Source organism: Corvus moneduloides, chromosome 3 (genome assembly GCF_009650955.1).
Source record: "Corvus moneduloides isolate bCorMon1 chromosome 3, bCorMon1.pri, whole genome shotgun sequence".
Lineage (NCBI taxonomy): Eukaryota > Metazoa > Chordata > Aves > Passeriformes > Corvidae > Corvus > Corvus moneduloides.
Genome location: NC_045478.1, coordinates 106492747 through 106511137, shown reverse-complemented (window position 1 = coordinate 106511137; position 18391 = coordinate 106492747). Strand labels below are relative to the sequence as shown.

General features: G+C 43.9%; 1 protein-coding gene and 1 long non-coding RNA gene across 2 annotated transcripts; one reads left to right on the top strand and one right to left on the bottom strand.

Annotated features, from left to right (window-relative positions):
- Positions 1-1320: 1320 nt before the first annotated feature.
- On the top strand, positions 1321-12513 carry PCARE (photoreceptor cilium actin regulator). Its single transcript, XM_032103222.1, has 2 exons — positions 1321-5358; positions 9830-12513. Exons 1-2 carry the CDS (start codon positions 1637-1639, stop codon positions 9957-9959), a joined length of 3852 nt encoding a protein of 1283 aa, XP_031959113.1. The 5' UTR covers positions 1321-1636; the 3' UTR covers positions 9960-12513.
- Positions 12514-17614: 5101 nt separating this feature from the next.
- LOC116441389 lies at positions 17615-18373 on the bottom strand. Its single transcript, XR_004239051.1, has 2 exons — positions 18295-18373; positions 17615-17850 (listed from the first exon to the last, which is right to left on the bottom strand). It is a non-coding gene; the product is annotated as an uncharacterized LOC116441389 (long non-coding RNA).
- Positions 18374-18391: the final 18 nt, after the last annotated feature.

Sequence of the window (18391 nt, the reverse complement as noted above, 5' to 3'; positions counted from 1 at the left end):
ATTTCTGGGAACTGGATAAGGTACCCATGACCACGAGGTGGAAATTGCTAGAGAGAAGCTGTAGACTTCCAGTCAGTGTTAGAGTTGGCCACTGTTGTCTGTGACCCCTGCAAAATTGAGGAAGGGCCACCTTCAGCAGAAAAGCTGAGTCTGGAAATTAAAAAACAAATCCATTTAGGCCAGTCAGAGAAGTGAAGAAGGGGGTTGGGGGTGGTTGCTATTATACCATCATCCACATGCCACCCTTCACAAACAAATACTTGTAAGAGACAAGGATCTTCTGCCTCATCCAATTCCTACTTTGGCTTCTCTAGTTTCTCTTTCAGAGTAGTATTATAGCATCCTGACCTTAGAAGTGATTCAAACAAAAGGTTTTTATTTTCCCTTCCCTTCCCTTCCCTTCCCTTCCCTTCCCTTCCCTTCCCTTCCCTTCCCTTCCCTTCCCTTCCCTTCCCTTCCTTTCCTTTTTTCAGATATTGGTCTATATTTTTAATTTACTAATTTATTTCTTAGAGTTTTAGCTCATAAAGCCTTGCATTTAAAGAGAACTAAGCCCTGGCTGATGAAAAAGAAATAAAGGTAAGCAAGTCAGTTTTGTGAGTTCAAATTTTATCCCAAGACACTCAGACCAAGGAAAAAAATGAATTTTCATTTAATTTTTATTTTAATTTGAAAATATACAGTTTGGATCCACTAGATTCAGATGGCATCTTAACAAGATATGCAAAACATATTTTACTTAATTACTTAATTCAAATACTGTTGTTGTGCAGTTAGGGTTTTCAGGTTGGGAAGCTATCTACAAAGGAAAAAAAAAAAAATTCAAGAATGATCACCTGAGAGAAAGGAAAAAAACCCCGAAATCTTGTTTGGAAGTCTTAGAAGGAAAAAGTAAACAGCTTGTCACTTGCAAGTAGGGGAAAATTTTGAAGACTCTCAAGGCAAAAGTCTTAACAGGCGTTTCTGACCCATTTGATTTCCTGTCTTTTACTCTCCAGCGGGTGCATCCATGGTCAAGGTCACCTTTCTCTTAGTTAAGGAGTATCTAATGATCTTTACATGCCATGTTCAAATAGTTTCCCTTCAAAAAAGGCTTCAAAGCACAGTCTCTTCCTTTGGATCTCTGCATTCAATTGTATGTTATGTTTTTGCAACAAGGGAAAAAAAGAGGGACAGGTACCAAGTCCTTCTGCCCCCCTATACAGCACAGAAAAAGAATCTGCCTTTATAAATACAACACTGGTGCTGACTGGCTGGAGCCTGCTTACCCTAATGAGCTTAAAATCTTATTTGCAGAGGACATCTGTCAAGGCAGAAGTGAGGTACACAAGTGCTCCTAATCCATTAGCTCTAAATCCAGCCAAGCTCTCACACCCCTTTTTTTGAATCGAAGAAGAAAACCCAAGTGTACTGTACTATGGGACAGGGCACAACTTCAAGAGTGGATCCTATGCAATAAACACATGGGATTTCAAGGCACACAGCAAAGAAAACTGACAACAAAACTGGGATCATGATGGAAAACTCCTGATAAACAGGCCAGTCTGCAGCTCAGGAAGACACAGTGAGTTTCGTTTTTACTTGTTTTTTCCCTAGTTCTTCTGGATTTTTAATTGAAAATAAAGACGAAGAAAGGATGGGCTGCACACCTTCTCACAGTGAGACTGCTGCAAGAAGTGGTCTTAAGGCTTTGAATAAGCCCAAAAGTGTTTTGCCGATTGATTCAAGAGATAAAGGAATCCCTCTGCTGGTTAAAAGTTCATCTTGCTACAAAATTGATGAATATGGGATCCAGAGGAAGGATTACCTGGAAGAAGAGGAGGATAGACTGTCAGAGCAGGACAAAAATGATAATTTGCAGTTATCTTCCAAGGCTCATTCAGATTCCCATATTTCCAGGGAAGACGAGAAAATTGAGAGGACAGCTACAGATGCTGAAGTCATTATGTCTGAACTGATTGAGTCTCAAAAGCACATCACTGAGTCCATAGAGATCAGAAAGCAAACCTCCTGCAAATCAGAAGCATCGGCATTTGTCTGGGATGACAAGAATGAAAGCAACACAAAGCAAATCCCAAAGAAAGAAAAGAAGAAAAAAACCCATAAGCTGGCAAAGCAAGGTCAACCTAACAAAAGTAAAGAAAAGTCCATTCTGGCCCCATGCGAGACAGAGAAGAAGGTTGACTTCCCAGAACTGCTTGTCAAGGCTCACCAGAGTGCGTACGCCTACTTAAATCCCAACCTCTCCAAGTATGAAACTATTCTGCACATGGCCAACCAGGCCACCCAAACTCAGCTCTTCCTACAGCAGATGATCAGCTTCCTTGTGCTTCGCTTCGATGAAATCAACCAGCTCTTGGAAGAAATTGCCAATGACGGAGAAAATCTTCTCAAAGATGTAGGTGGGAATCTGGCATGGCCAGCAGAAAAAGACGATTTGAAGGAGCACCCTGACCTTCTGCAACAACTGCTGCAGTACACGGTCAACAAAATGCAGCTGGTGAGTGGGATGCTGGCCTCCCTCACCTCCAATGCCCTGCAGGAGACATGCAGCTACCTGCAGTCTGCTGTGAGCAACTTGGAAGGCAAACTGAAAGCAAAGCAAAGCTTTGATGAGCACCTGCTGCGGACGGTAAAGCTGCTTGAAGCCTCAACTGTGGGACTCTCTCAGTCCCACAGTGATGACAGGACTCTGTGTTCTGAGGACAGTGGCATTGGTGTGGACAATGAATCCCTCAGAGAGTTCAGTGCTGTTAGCCAGCATGGAGGACAACCAAGTGATTCCTGTGCACACGGACATCCATCCCAAAAGCATGCCAGAACAGCGGAGCGTGTGAATGGTGGGACGGCGTCAGTGGGCACAGCTGCATCCCATGGCTCTGCACTTGGAAGGCATTTTAAAGATGAATTTCATTCATCCCTGCAAAGTAGGGAAGCGACTTCTTGTCAGGGTGGAGTACCAGAAGGCACTTCTGCCATGCCCCAATATGCAGGCTTGAGCAAAAGCTGTTCCTACAACTCCTCCGATTCTACTCAGGAAGGTGAACATTTCAAAATCTGTGAATCAGCAGATTTTCCTTCTGATGAGGATGAGGAGGATGATGATGATGAAGAAGAGAGCACACTGGGGGAAGATGATGACAACACAAGTTTATCAGAAATGGGGAAGGATGCTCTGCCAAGGAGGTCCCTGTCTTCACCTGCACTCACTGATAATGTGCAAAGGCAGTCCATCAAGAGGACAGAGAATGTAGATACAGAAGAAATCATTTTGAAGATGAAAGATGCCATCAGTGAAAAAATCAAGTTCGTCCCAGCTAAATCCAGGCATAAAGAATGGGTAGAGGATGAGAGTGGAAGAGCAGTCGTAGCAAAAAGGCCCAGTACGGCAACAGGCAGACAGAGAACATTTGGGAAACAACGACGGTCCCGGTCAGAGGAGTCCCTCAGAAGCCAGGCAGAGGACCCAACTCTCCTAGAGCTTCAGAGGACTCAAAAGGAGCTCAGCAAAAGGCTGGAAATGTTGTATGGAAAGGATATAGTTAACAACCTGGAGCTTTGGAAATCAAGAACAGCACCTTATTTACAGGATGAGCAAATTACATCTAGGTCCTCCCGCAAACTGAAGGCAGGCCTCTCAAAAAATTTCAGCATCCTACCTAACCAGGATAAAGTCCCTTTGTTCACATCTGATCAAAATCCTGCCTGTCCACTGAATGAAAAGAGAGGCAGGAAGCCTGTAAGAGCTACTGTGCCTACCCAGGAGACATCAGGAGACAAAGAAAATGAGCCTCCTGGAGCACAAATGCTCAGTGGCAGCAGCTGTACCCCCCGGCAGTCTGTCAAAAAACTTATTGAAACCTTCAGTCCTACTGATGATCTTGCAAAAGCCACACCTCTAAGATCCTTAGGACCAATAAAGTGCATCAGAAAATTTGGACTTCCAGTCATCCCACCCACCATTCCCTTTCAGAGGGGCCTGGCACCTTTAAATCTTAAGCATCGTATTTCACCAGTAGAAGACACAAACGCCAGTGATGTTTCTTCTAGCTTTCCAAATGCCTTTCTTCCTGCACCACCTGCAGAATTAAGCAAGAAGGACACAAAGGAAGAGACTGATGAAGACACTGAGAACCTGCCACCACCACCACCTGAAATGTTAATGGACACTTCTTCCGAGAATTTATCAGAGCCTGAAGAAACTGCAAGAATAGAAGGAAGCTCTTCAGAAGATGTCAAAAAGACCACCAAACCAGAATTGCATGCTGCTAAGAGATCACAAGTTTCCCCAAAAATGAAAGCCTCCCTTCAGTCCATTGACTTATTGCCAAGTAAAAATATCAGTGGCCCCAGTGCGGCAACTAATAAAGATCTAAGGAATGGCAGAGCAGGGGATGAGAAACTGCAGAGGTACTCCCTGGAGCTGAACCCTACCAACGTGCACATCCCTAGCCAGGAGGAGATATTAGCAACCCAGAGGAAAGAGGCTGCGGATTTATACAAGCAAACCCATAAAATTATTCCTCTTCAAAACCCCAGTGGGGTTTCAAACCCACACAGCAACAGCTCAGAGAGCAAGGGGCCCAATCCACCGGCGACTTCCGTGCCATGCCAGAAGCACGGCTCTCCTGATTCACTCCGGAGCAATGAAAAAGGTTCACTGTTTGCCAGGAGGGTCTCCCCAACAAGAACTCCTCCTTCTTCACCAACTGAGAAACGGCTTTTCAGACCCCCAGCACATCACAGACACTCTCTGCAGGCTTTTAGCAACACGCAACCGAGCTCACCCACCATGCAGAGGAAACCCAGTCCCCCCTCTAGCCCCAGGGTGCCCAGCCCACCCTTGCAGAAGAAGCTGCCCTCACCACCACCACAGCGAAAACCACTCAGCCCTCCTGTGGGGCACAAGCAAAGCTCACCAACAGCACAGCGGCTGGCAGGCTCCCATGCTCCATTCCCCACCACCCCCTCCCCACCAGCCTCCCCATCTCACTCCTACAAGGGGCCAAGAGCTGGGCTGGATGCTGGGGATGAGCACCAGCTCTCCTCCTCCAAGAGGGGCAGCAATGTCCGTTCCATATTTTGCCCAGCCACCTCTTCCTTATTTGAAGCCAGACCTCCACTGGTACCCACCACATGCACTCCTGAGGTGACCAGCCAGCCTGAAGCTGCATCACATCCCCAAAAGAGCAGTCTGCTATTCCGGCAGCCCGCAGACCGGACCAGAAAGCCGTCCCTGAGCACCACCAATGCTCAGCCGTTCGTAAGGAGAAGTTTCTCTGACCGCCGACCAGGGGTCCAGCTTCATCTTCCAGCTCCTCTAACAGCCAGCAGCGAACCTGCACTTAACCAAGCAAGGTAAGAAACTTCATGCCAGGAAAGTGAACCTATATTAAAATGCCCTAGGGTATATCACCATGTCCCGCAGCCATAGGGAGGAGGAGAGAAGATCCAGCAGGCAGGAATTGTGCAGCAAGATTGATTTATGTAATTATTTTACAAACTCTTTTATAGACTTTTTTTTCATAGTCTAATTGGACAAGGATCAGCCACCCCTTGGGGGTGATTGGCTAAAATCCTAAAACATCCATTGTCAAAATATTTTTCTACTGTACTATAAACAAGACTTTTCAAGGTTGCAGGTGTTTCATTGTTTACAGAACTCTGCTACTATCTCTGTGAGAGCGAAAAGTCTCTCATAGACTTAAAGAATAGCAAGAAAATCCTTGCTAGCAGCATTTTTGTATCCACAGACCTACAGCACTGTGTTGGCTTTCTAAACTTCTGATGGGAATTCAATGTTGTTAAGAGGTTTCCCAGAAAGGAGCCCTGTTCCTGTTTAGAAGACATGGCTGGGCAAAGATAGCACTCTATGACCATCCTTTCCAACTGAAATAATCTGTTCTATTTTCTTGCCTCAGATTTCAGTAGACTACCAGTCTGAATGAAGGGAAGAGTTAACTCTCCATGGCTTGCTCAAGCCCTACCCTTACACATAAGCTGTGACAGGCAGCTCAGGGAAAATTCAGTGCTGGTTTCATGGCACAGAACTCCCCTCATCTGTGTGGGGGCAAAGGGCTTCCACATTCAATTCTTAAAAGCTCTGAAGTAGCCCTCAGGTTATAAACATAAATATTCATGAGAAGATAGGCTTGAGCCAAGAAAAGGGGTGTTGTTCTATCATCAGCCTCTAATCCAGTATAAACTGTTCAGCTGAAAGCTGTGGGAGAACGTTTCAAGTCAGCTGGCAAGAATGAGAAACAGATAATGTGTAGGAAAGGATCTGTGTGGACATAATTATAGGCTGGAATTACAAGCTTCTTGTGCACACTTTCAGACGTGGGTGCTGATTTCAACTCTGATGGGTGCACAGCCCAAGCCCAATTTTCAAAGTGGAAAAGCATCCCATGGCTACTGGAGATTCATTGCTCTGAAAAATAAATCAAAGCATCAAACACACGCCAATTCCATGTCTGCAAAGATTGGTGGCCTGTTATTAAAAAAATGGGCTTAGCTTTAAATTTTGTCCATCACCTAAAAAAAAAAAAAAAATCATAAAACCAGCCAGGAAATAGAAGTGGGTATTTGGGAATACTCAAAGATGTGTAACAGCCTGGAAGTACAGTGTTGTTATTCTAGTTTCTTAAACTCTTAGGATGTGTAAGTCAGTTAAGCTTTAAGCTTCTCCGGTAACCTTTCCACACGTGAGCAGTATTTTTGCTCTTGCCCCAGAAGAGCTGCAGTCACATGACTCATTCCCATGAGGAGGGATAGGGATTGAAAGATCAACCCCAACAGGATGAAATTGCACTCAGTGCACTGTCAGCACAGGGACAGTCATGGGCACTGAAGACAGATGTCCAGGCATTCCCTCCCCAAAGACAGAACAAGGACTGAGTATCCCACGCTGACAGTAGAGGAATGTGCTGAACAAAACATGTAAAAAACACTGGGAAATGCAAACCATTTTGCATTCCTGGTTCTAACATTGCATTGCAGTCTGACATTTGAATATTTCCTAAAATTCCTGTACTGTGTTGCTGGGTTTTCTGTTGTTTTTATGTACTGTGTGAAGTCAGCTTTGTCTACTCTGGTGCCTGCCAGCAGAAAAAAAATGTTTTCAAAAGAGGTTTTAAGTAAAACCTTGCAAGACAAAAGCCCTGGCAGTTTTATGGATGCATTTTAAAATCAGTCTGTTATAAATTGCTAGCTAATTTATACTGCAATGGGGTGTATTATCTTTCTATCATACTCTGTCAGCATATAGTGAGTAATATAAAAGAAACTCACTCTAAATAAAATCATCCCTTTCATGAAAAAGTCATATATCCTAGTGTTATGATCTACAAGTATTTTGGAGGAACGGAATATATCCTGAGCCAAATTCAGCTTATCATTTACCCCAATGAACATCAACAGTAATACTAGTCAGTTATGCCAAATTTATATCAACATAAGCAAAAGGGAAATTTAGGCCATTAATTACCCCACACACTGATTTAAGATGCAATGCACAACTGTGTGTTCTCTTACACCCCAAATAAGCTGCCTGGAGTAAATTTTACGGACCTTGCATTGAATGGCCTAAAATGAATATCACAGCCAATGTGCTGATGGGCAGAGAAGGACCATTTTGGGAGTGGCACATGGCAAAAGCTCTGACAGCTCTTCACATCACTGCAGGTCCTCTCCTCCTGCTGAGGACTGGGGTGGTTGCCACAGCTGTAAGCACCACATCCCCCTGTGCAGAAGCTGAGCCCTGCTCTTTTAGCAGGTGTCTTAGTGGACAAACCACCACCTTCTGATCATCTTTCTCCTCCAAGTTCATTAAACAGCCAGGACTTTCTTTGCTTTGTAATTCACCCAGCTGATAGAGGAACATCTCAAAATGTCTAAACCTAAACCTAAACCTCCTCATTCTAGCAAGGTTGGCTTGCATGTGGTCTCAAATTCACAAGCCATTACCACACAGCTGTCAGTCTCCTTTCCTTCATTCCTTCCCTTGCTTTACCTCTTCTTTCCAGTTATAACAATGCCTTTTTTTTTGATCTGTGTGGTGTTTTCCTATGTTATTTTTCTGTGTTATTAGCAGCTTCATTAGTAGAAGGGAGAGGACACAGAGTCAAACCTGAGATAGCATCAATCTTTTATAGGTAAAACGTTTTGAAGACCAGTGAATTATCCTGTTTCTCCCATGCTCACAAGCTCAGGGATATAAAATATATATCTCCCCACTTTTCCCATACCAAATTAAAACATCCATTTGCTGAGAAGTAGGTTGCCCAAGATAATCTGGCAAAAGCTTGTACAAGCAAAAGGAGGCAGCTGAGTTGCCTCTCCCACACACCCCCTTTTAGCAGAAACACACACAAAAAAGAGGCAACTTCCATCTTATTTTGCCAGCTGGCATAGATGAGCATTAAACGTCAGCATTGTGTGCAGATTCCTGTGTCTCCTGCACACTCATTGCTGTCCTAGAAGGCAAAACCCACTCTTTTTCCAAGCATGTCTTCTGCCCATCCCATGTTGTAAGGAGTATCAGGACTTAAAACATTATTAGCCCTAACTAGGGCTGGAGCTGGAGCTTCTGCATTTACTCTTAGGGTACCTGACAAGAACTTCAGTTCTCAAGTCAGTACAACTGGTTCCTGTTTGAACAGCCTGTGGTTGGATAGACTGAGATAACTTTGCTGGTTTCTAACCTTGGTCATTTGACAGCAATCAGCAATTATTGGCATCTCAGTAAGGCACAAAATGTACAATTGCTCTGCTCATAGAAATTCTGCTAATCTGTAACACATTTTCTGGATACACACTTTAACAAAATACTGTTTCATTGACACTGCTCCTCTCCCAAGAGGTAGAGCAGAGGGAGAAGATTAAATGCTATTATCTTTAAGATACTGTTCAATGAGGGCTTGAGAATGGATTGGGTTGACTGAATCAGGCTCAAAGCAAGTAGCCCAAATGAGCCCCTCTGCAACTGGGGGATATTTGAATCTGGATTAGTTTCATGCCTGGACAAGTATCACAAATCTCTTCATTTAGCAGTTCAAATCATTAAAGTCCTAGCAGTTAAAAGTAGGAATATAACAGCTTGTCTGTAATTGAAAGCTCATTCAGTTTAGCAGTCTATATACTTAAAATACAGTAATGATTCCCAGATAGCTCTGAAATACATCCCCATGTTGAGCTTCAGGCACATGAATTAGCTGCAGCAACACAGGGCACACTTCACACACTTCAGCAGGAAGGCAAAGGGTGTGAGATATTCATTACTAGATCCACTGCTATGATCAGTCTTGATACATAAAATCTCCGTACCCGTAGGGAGTGCCACAGCAACCTCAGGAACATCATTTACACTTTCTGTGTCTCAGTGCTCCTGTCACCAGAGTGAGAGTAGCAGATTTATAATACCAGAATTCCCCTCCCACAGTCATGCTGGCGTGCTCAGAAGTCACTGTAACCAGGCTAAGGAGATGCACGTCGGAGGTAAGACCTTTCCTTTCCTTCAGGAGTCTGAAACAAGACTTTTCACCCAAATCTGCCCTTATCTGCAAGGGAACCCAGTCTCACACTGATCCCCTGTTAAACATACAAAATGTTTTCTTCCCAAGCGAGGTTTGGGAGGGGTACAGTGCATTTGGCATGACAAGAGTACAATCTGGATTGTGGCGCACATAAAGAGTGTGTATTCTGGAGGAGATGGGGAATGCCAGGGTATCGTGCAGCATTTGCACTTTGTGGGTTAACATGGTCTAATCAGTGCTGTTTTAAAAAGTCACGGTTCATTAGCCTCTTAACTTAAGCATCTTTCCTTCTGCAGCTTGGAGAGGAGCCCTAGAAAAGCAGGTGACTCTTGGAACAGCTCTGGCATTGCTGAAACCAAAGAGTCCAACAGATCTGCTTCCCACCCCGAGCTCTACGTCGTGGGCCAGGGGCTGCAGAGGGACTGACAGCAGAAGCACCCCCAGAGGCAGAGGCATGAGCAAGGCCAGAGGCCCCAGAGGGAGGAAACAGCCTTACCCAAGCCTCCAAAACGTGGCTCCATCTTCTCTTGCAAGGAGACTATATGATGGCATTGCATCAAAAACCCCAAACTGGGCTCAACAGTCTAATGAAATACCAGCCAGCTGCTCCTCCTTTCATTCCATGGTTTTACTCAGAGATCTACATGGAGCAAAAGAAGCACTTTGTAGCTGGGTGAGCCTGAGGCAAATTTGGTTGATGAAGACAGGACCTACAGCCAAGTCCTTTTTTCCCCAGTTTAGATAAGAGTTTAAAAACCAACACAAATTATCATTATTCAGGATGTTATCTATTCAGTAGGCATCACAGTCTGTGTAAAAAGGACTGTTGTGACTTTTCCAGGAGGGAGGTGAAACCCTGAACCAATTGAGTGTTACTGCAATTAAACATCCATGGCTTCAGCAAAGCCACATCTTCACCCTAGGTGTTTATCAACATGCAGGGAGGGAATAATGTCATACACAAGTTAAAACAAAGCAACCCCTTTTGAAAGAAAAAAATTAGGGATCTAACTCCCTCAAAAAAGGCTTTGATCTTCTAAATCACCTTTGATTACCAGATAATCTTATCACCTCTAGTTTCCAGGGTACAAGGCTTAATCCTGATTAGAGCCGTTTTGCAATAGCCCGATCAAACAACACCATAAATCACAAGGCATCTAAGGACACATTTGGGGGTTTTGTTTGGGTTTCTTTTTCTTTTTTTTTGTAAAAGAAAAAATGCCACCGTAGAGAATCTTATTCTCCCTGAAAAAGTTTTATTTTTTTTTCTGATTTATGCCATTTGAGGGTATTTATTGTAATTTCACTGGAGATTCTAGACAGATTCTTGTTAATAAAAACACAAGTTATTTATCGTCAATTAATCCTAAGCTTTTATAGCATTCACTGGAATGCAATCTCAAAAATTACTGGATCTTTCACTCCTAACTAATATATCATCATGGTTAAGATGCAATTTTTAATTAATGTAGTTTTAGTTTCATTTGACATGTTTTCATCTACAACTTTAGTACAGAATAAGATCCCTTAAAAAAAAATTTGTATCATATTTCATTAGGAATAGTTTAAATTTTTCCTACTGTTTTCATCAAGGTGGTGTCTGGGAATTTCACCTTCACACAGAATTTTTACCCTTCCTGCCCACCTTCACCACGGGGGAACGGATCTTCATCTTCTCCAGTACCAGGGTTACCCTCTGGATGCTGAACTCCTGAGTTTTAGTCCTGTGCCTTAACCACAACTATCTTTCACCAAGTACAGTGCCATTTTGCACCACAGACCCAGGGAAACCTTAATTGTTATGTTTAAAGTGGGGGTTTGAATATAGAGAAGCAACTGGCAGTGAATAGATACTTTGGATGGTCAGGGGTTTGTGAGCTTAAGGAGGCCAAGCAGCCATACCCATACAGACATCAGCCAATCCACCATGTAATCATACAGGCAGACACACCATCCCCTATCAAGCTGGCAAATCACCAGGGAGATACTGCAAAGCTTGCCAGCAGTGTAAACTCCACAAGTGAGTCTTCCCCCTCATCAGAAGTGCAGTTCTCCTCCTCCTAAGAATACAAATGCATTTTTACATGCATTTTGGGTTGGTTTGTTCTGCTGGCAGTAACCCCCCAGAACAGAAGCAAACCAGAAACACGACAGCAGGACACTGGCACTTTGCATGCCTAAACGCAGCTTTGCAGAGGAAAACAGAGCAGAGTGGGAGGACAGCCTCTCCTCCTCAGCTACTACAATCAGTTCATATCTTTATGACTTCATGCTGAAATTTCCCAGCACTCATGATGGGGAATAAGAGAAGGTATTTATTTACATCCCTCAAGCAGCAGATTCTGCTAGAGCAGCACATGGGGCAACACTTCACTTCAGCAGTCAAGCTGGAAACCTCCTCCCACGTGTGCTCTCTGGACATGGAGTCAGCCAAAGCCTCTTTCCCCAAAACCAGGCTCCCCTGAAGACGTGTGCATGACCTGGCATCCTAGCACTTCATCTCTCCCGGCTCTGACTGAGGCTGTGGTCATCAGGAGGTTCCTTGCAAACACAATCCCACCTAAAGACTGTAGCTGTTGAAGGATTCTGGTGCTGCCCAAAGGATGCTGCAGCAAACTGCTCATTCTACACAGGACACAGCTTCTGGAGGAGTGTTCTGCAAGTTTGTAACATGAACTCATGATTACATGTAGTTAAGAGATTCTCTTTAGTCCAGTTAATGTACAGGACTCTTGCAAAAAATGTGTTTACCTTCAATTTGTACTGCAAGCATGAAATTGAGAGTAACTCTAGTATGCAGGAAATGATAGTTCGCCTCACCACTTTTTAAAAAAAAATTAATTTTTTAACAGGCTTTTTTGTCAACAGTTCCATTTTTCACAAATACAACATTTCTGGAATACAGTTGTTTTATAAGACCAGGCTCAATTTTAACATTTATTTTTTACTGATGTAAATAAAACTGAGGTTTTATATACAAGGTATGAGTTTGATCTCCCATATTCTGTATGCAACCAGTTTCAATCTTAGCCCAATGTTATATTATTGATGCCTCCCTTAGTGTACTAACTAGTGCCCTGAACTATAAAAAGTCCATTTGCTTCCTCTTCCCCCACCCCAGCACAAGCTTGTCTTGTTTTGTGTTTTGCTGGTACATCAATTAACTTAGGCTGCATTTCCATTCAGCAAATACATCTTTTTTTAGGCTACAAGATCCAGCCTGGGCACTGACAGACCAGAGCATAGGTCAGCTGTGCTTCCACCCCTGCCCTGATTTAAGCCTGAACTACCTGGCAGTCTTGTACTCAGTTCAGTAGAGTTCCTGTGTAAAATCACAGCTAACTCAGGGGGCAGTAGCTTGGTCCTAAGGGTTAAAATCAGAGTGCACTCGCTGCAGTGGAGTCAGATTGCAGAGGGATCGAGCACAGAGTGAAGCAGGATCAGGTTTCCAGCCAGGGCTTCATAGCTGTGGAAAGAGCAGCCGACAGCTCTGTGCTGCACTTAATCTGCAGACCTTTAACAAGTTGGCAGCTGCCCTTGTTTCCAGTGACACTGCTCAAATCTCAAACCTTTAAGGGGCGTGTCATTTCATTCCCTTGGCATCTGAAGATGACTAGAACACTAGGGCACTACACACACTCCAGTTCCTTTTTTTTTGACTTCAAGAACTACCTCAGCCTGGAGGAGACTGAGGGGAGACCTCTTTGCAGTTACAACTTCCTCGTGAGGGGAAGCAGAGGGGCAGGCACTGATCTCTGCTCTGTGTGACCAGTGACAGGACCCAAGGGAATGGCCTTAAGTTGTGTCAGGAGAGGTTTAGTTTGGGTATTAGGGAAAGGTTCCTCTCCCAGAGGGTGGCTGGGCACTGGAACAGGCTCTCCAGGGCAGTGATCACAGCACCAGCCTGACAGAGTTCAAGAAGTGTTTGGACAGCGCTCTCAGGCACATGGTGTGACTCTTGGGGTGCTCTGTGCAAGGCCAGGAGCTGGGCTCGATGATCCCTGTGTGTCCCTGTCATTTCAGAATATTCTGTGATTAGCAATATGGCTGAGAATGTTATGCAGGTTATCAATAAATTCAGCACATTGCAGTGTTAATGCTGCACCTCTTAACACCTCTTAACATTCAAGGCATTCCATAACCATTTATAAAGTTTTACCATTAAGAGAAATATTCTGAGAAGATATCGCCTTTGCTACAGGAAGGAAAGAAACCATAACACAGAGATAAAATAACCTGTTTTTACTGTCATGTCTCATCAGTAAAGAACTGCCATTATCTCCTGAAGAGAAAACCTGCTAGATTAGCAAATCATTAATTCTTCCACATCAAATGTACTCAGTGCTATCATGACTACAGCATGTGGAGATGCATTTTGCAGGTATGAATTTCAAACTGAGATTTTGATCTTCCTGGGCAAGATCCTATGGGCAAGATCCATAGCACCTGCAGTACGGATTAGGGGCTCACTTCCACGCTGCCCTCGGGTAAAGGTGAAGGTTAATACAAACTCACAACTGTATACTGGATCATCTGAAGACTGGGGGCAAAGATCCCAAGTTTGCATTTCTTGCCCACAGCCCTTTTTGGATAAATAATGAAAATGTTAATGTCAAATGAAAACATGTGCAGATAGAGACAGTAGATGCTCAGCAGAACAAGGTGATCAAGGCCCAGGACCACGCTATCCTTCTGATCCCATTTCCATTCATCTCACCTGTACCCACCCTGGGCCTATTCTGTTCCACCACTTCTAGCACTAAATTACCTACAGCCCTCACAGCCCCTAATTGTTCTCCTCTCAGTGACATTCTGATTTTCAAAATCTGGCCTCTCACATCTCTTCCTTTATTCTTTCCTCTTTCTTTACTAACATACAACTCTGCGATTGCATTAAGTAATAGTGTGAGAATGTCTGAAGTTAGACTGTATAGACCACACCCTTTAGCAAGGTTATTTCGAAGGAAAAAGGGGTGATAAGCCTATCTTACTCTGTATCTATCCCTCCTGCTTTAGTAAAGTTTTCCTCAAGGCACAGATTAATTGATTGTATAGAAATTGAAGAGAAACTGAAAGCGTTCAATGCAACAGGCTGCCCTTCATTTATTAATACCACTGAACCTCTGGCTCCTTAGGATATGAGTGAAGTCAAAGCCAGAGGATGCTAACAAAGACTGTCCTTCGCAGAGCAGCAGCTATAAAGCTGTGAACAAAACCTTCCAGCATTCCAGCAGACACGTGGCAAGGCAGAGATGACTCTGCAGTTAAAATCTAAACCAACAAATTTACCAGCTGCTTGCCTTTTAAGTGTGACCCTGTCAACCTTATGGGGCAATTTCATTGCAGCCTTACCCCCTCTTATAATTAGAAGAAGTCTAATATCTCTTACATCCAAACTGGAAATTAAACCTGCCAGTGCAATACAATGGCCTTAGTTTTGGAATGTTTTACTCCTCTTTGAAGCTTTGTGTCTCTTTGCTAGTAAATACAGTTACTGTGGACAACCAGGGCACAAGGCAATGCATCTTTGGATCTTTTTGAACAGCCAAGGTTTCATCAATAACCAGATACCCCTGCAGATCCTTTCATTTTTATATTTCAGGGAAAACACATGCATATACATGCACAAGTTAACTATTGTAAGGGACCTGGATTACAAGTAGGTTCTCATAGCACAGTGTCTCACGTGGGTAAGCCAGGAAACGGAGCATCAGGGTGCACCCTGCTACCAGTGTTACCAGAGCTAACAGTGCTCTGCAGTTGAGCATCTAGTTACAAAAGACTCCTGGTAAGTAGTTACCTAATTACGAGTCTTAGACAAATTTCATATTAGTCCAAATAACATATCATCAGCTTGAAATAGGGTGCAAAAAAAGAAATACAAAAAATACCAAAACCCTCTAAGGTGCAAAACAAAGAAATAACCTAGAATATACCACTGACAATTTTAAAAAACCCACAAGCAATACTATGCTCTTCATGTTGAAAAACTCAGTACTTCAGAACTATTTATCCTGCCAAGAGAAGAAGAAAGTATGCACTGCTCCTCTGAGCTCTGCTATCCCAGGCAAGTATTTGATGTCCCATTTTAAGCCCCACAGAGTTCCCTTGACAGCCAAATAACAGGATTAAGCTTTTCCACAGAAGAACAGCCACTGCAAACACCACAGCAAAGGACCGCAGTGGGCATTTAGATGCTTGGTGTGTTCCCAGTTTCCCTGGACTGATCAGTGGCTCTGCAACCTGTCTTCTCCCAACACACAATGAAGACTGTTGTGACCTTTTCAGAGGCTGTTTACAAACCAGTAAAAATAGAAAAGTGCTCATCAAATAAACTTAATAACTCCTAAAGCCTCTTAAATAAATTCTGAATGATTTTAAGAGTCCTTTGATAGGTTTAACTTAGACTTTTTGCAGCAAAAAGGAGACTAGGACTTGTGTGAGTTTCTCTATTCTTTGGATGATAATTCCTGGGAGACTGATGTTCTCCAGAAGTACAAAGCAACAGCTCTGGGGGTGACTACTTCCCAGTCACTCATTTGGGGATGAGAAGCCAATCCTGCAAAAAGTACGCAGAAAGCTAGCACAGGGGCCAATGGATCCAATTATCCTAAACTTCTTATCTTAGATTTAGATTTTCTTTTCCTCCTAAACTTGCACAAAACTGAGCCAATACCCAAGCTATATCTAACTTTAGTTTTGTAAGCTAACCACTTACCAGTACTCTGAAGCACCAGAAGGAGGACCATGCATCATGCCTGTTTGTTGGAAGACTAAGACGTTTCTGGTGTGCAAGAGCAATGACTTTGAGGAGAGACAAAAATTCAAACAGTGGGTGTGCAAGTAGATGTGAATTTTCACTGCCTTTTCTAGGATATTTTAGAAAGATCTAAGAGAATATTGCAGGAGGGAGCAGGTGCCTGATTTTGTCTCCAGAGGAATCCCCAAAGGACACATCCACTCTGCTGGTGATGGCAACCCCATAAGCTCACGGACTAGTTTTCCCTGACACATGCCAGCCTTCCCAGGCTTTACTAGTCCGGGATTTGACCCATAGCTAAGCAAACACACGCAGCCACGTGACACAGAGTTTTTCCTCCAGAAAACCTAATTAACACATTCACATGCATTTTCTTCTGTAACATCAGAACCTGGCAACCATGAAGACTTTGCTGTCAGAAGGTTACAATTTGCACTGGGCTCAGAAGTGTTTTTCCCTAAGGCAGAGAAAATTGAAATGTGAAGTTCAAAAGCTTCATATGACTATGAAAAGAAAATGTAAAATAATTTCTGGAAAGGCAGCATTGTCAGTGATCATGCAGCCAACCAAGAGCTCAAGCTGAACCTAGAATTGCTTGTTCCAGCTAGGCAGGAATTCAATATGCTGGCAAGCACTGGTCCATGGTAACAAATGATCCCATACCCGTGAGCTGAGTGGCACCCTGCCTGGCGTATAAATAGATTTGAGGAACCCTTGTCACTTGTTACTGGCCTCACAGTCCGCTCATCCTTCTGCAAACAAGTTGCAAACAACGCCGTTGGACTGCTGTCCTGGGTAAATATACATACAGATGCCTTTTCCAAAGCAGTGCCTCTTTTCCCAGTGAAATACACGTCCTCTTCTTACCTATGGAATTGTGATTGAAGACACCTCTGAGCCAGATCTGTCTGAGATTGCAAAGGAGCAAAGCTTTCGGATTTGGGCACATTCTTTTTGTTGCTTTGCTCAGGCCTTTTGTGAGCACAGAATACATCTAGGCAGAAAACTTTAGATTACACAGGATCTCCTGGGTCCATTGCCCCCCAAACATGTCAATAGGTGGCACCGTTGTAATGACAAGTAACAAACAGCAGCACAAATGACATGAAGAAAACATGGCAAAAGAGGAACAGGAGAGGCCCAGGGAGGAAAGGATATGGTGAGACACTGGCACATCAAGCGAGTTGCACTCTGATAACCTCTAGGCTAGCAGGTCCTGGTCTCACATTCTCTGCTTGGTTTATTTAAATTTATTTTATTTAATTTTTTTTAAATCATCAAAATAAAATACAATTAAAATATGTCATAAATATTTAAAAGATACTATCAAAACACATTTATTCAAAACTACATCTAAATGTCAGAACATATGTACATCTGTAACTACAAAGCCTAACGTATAAATCCAATTCTTCAAACACTCTTTGGACAGGCAGCACCTTCTTCCTGAGCTCGAGGAAAGAGAGCTCTTCTGGACAGGAGGCAAGGGCTTTGTTGGTAAGGGCACAAAGGAAGTGTCCAGGGAAAACTCCGTGGGAAGACTGTAGCCAGTCACGCCTGCAAAGTGTAACAGAGGCAGCACTGCAAACCTAAAGCATCTGAAACTATGTATTTCATTGGAGAGATTTCCTGGAAACTTCTAAAGAGCTGCACAGGGAAACATGCTCCTGCCAGCAGCCACTTGAGGCAGGCCAGGGAGACACCCTGACCCACTTGCACAGAGCCAGCACAGGAACAGCCTGGCCTCTGGGCTGCCCTGGGACAGCAGGGAGCCCAGAGGCCTGTGCTTTCCAGGAATGGCTCAGCTGCACACGCACCCTCCTGCTCCTCTCCCGGCCCCACAGCTGAGCAGCCCTACAGCTCCACGGGGCACTGGGAGCAGCACAGCTCATTGCAGGGGGCACATGCAGGGCAGAACTGTTCCCTGGCAATGTGCCCAGGCTCTCTAGGCTGGCACAAGAGCCTTCCTCCCGCCAGAGAGCGGCCCAGCTCCCGCCTTACCTCTTTGTGAGGCTGAGCCATGCTCAGCCTTCACCTTGTCCTCAATTGGAAGTTGCTTCAGGCACCCCACGCCACGACTAGGAAGGGGGGTGGAGAG

Bases quoted from the DNA above. Each gene is read 5' to 3' on its own strand.
- PCARE (XM_032103222.1), top strand. From the start codon at position 1,637: ATGGGCTGCACACCTTCTCACAGTGAGACTGCTGCAAGAAGTGGTCTT. The intron at 5,359-9,829 runs GTAAGAAACTTC...TTCCTTCTGCAG, and splicing joins CCTGCACTTAACCAAGCAAG to CTTGGAGAGGAGCCCTAGAA.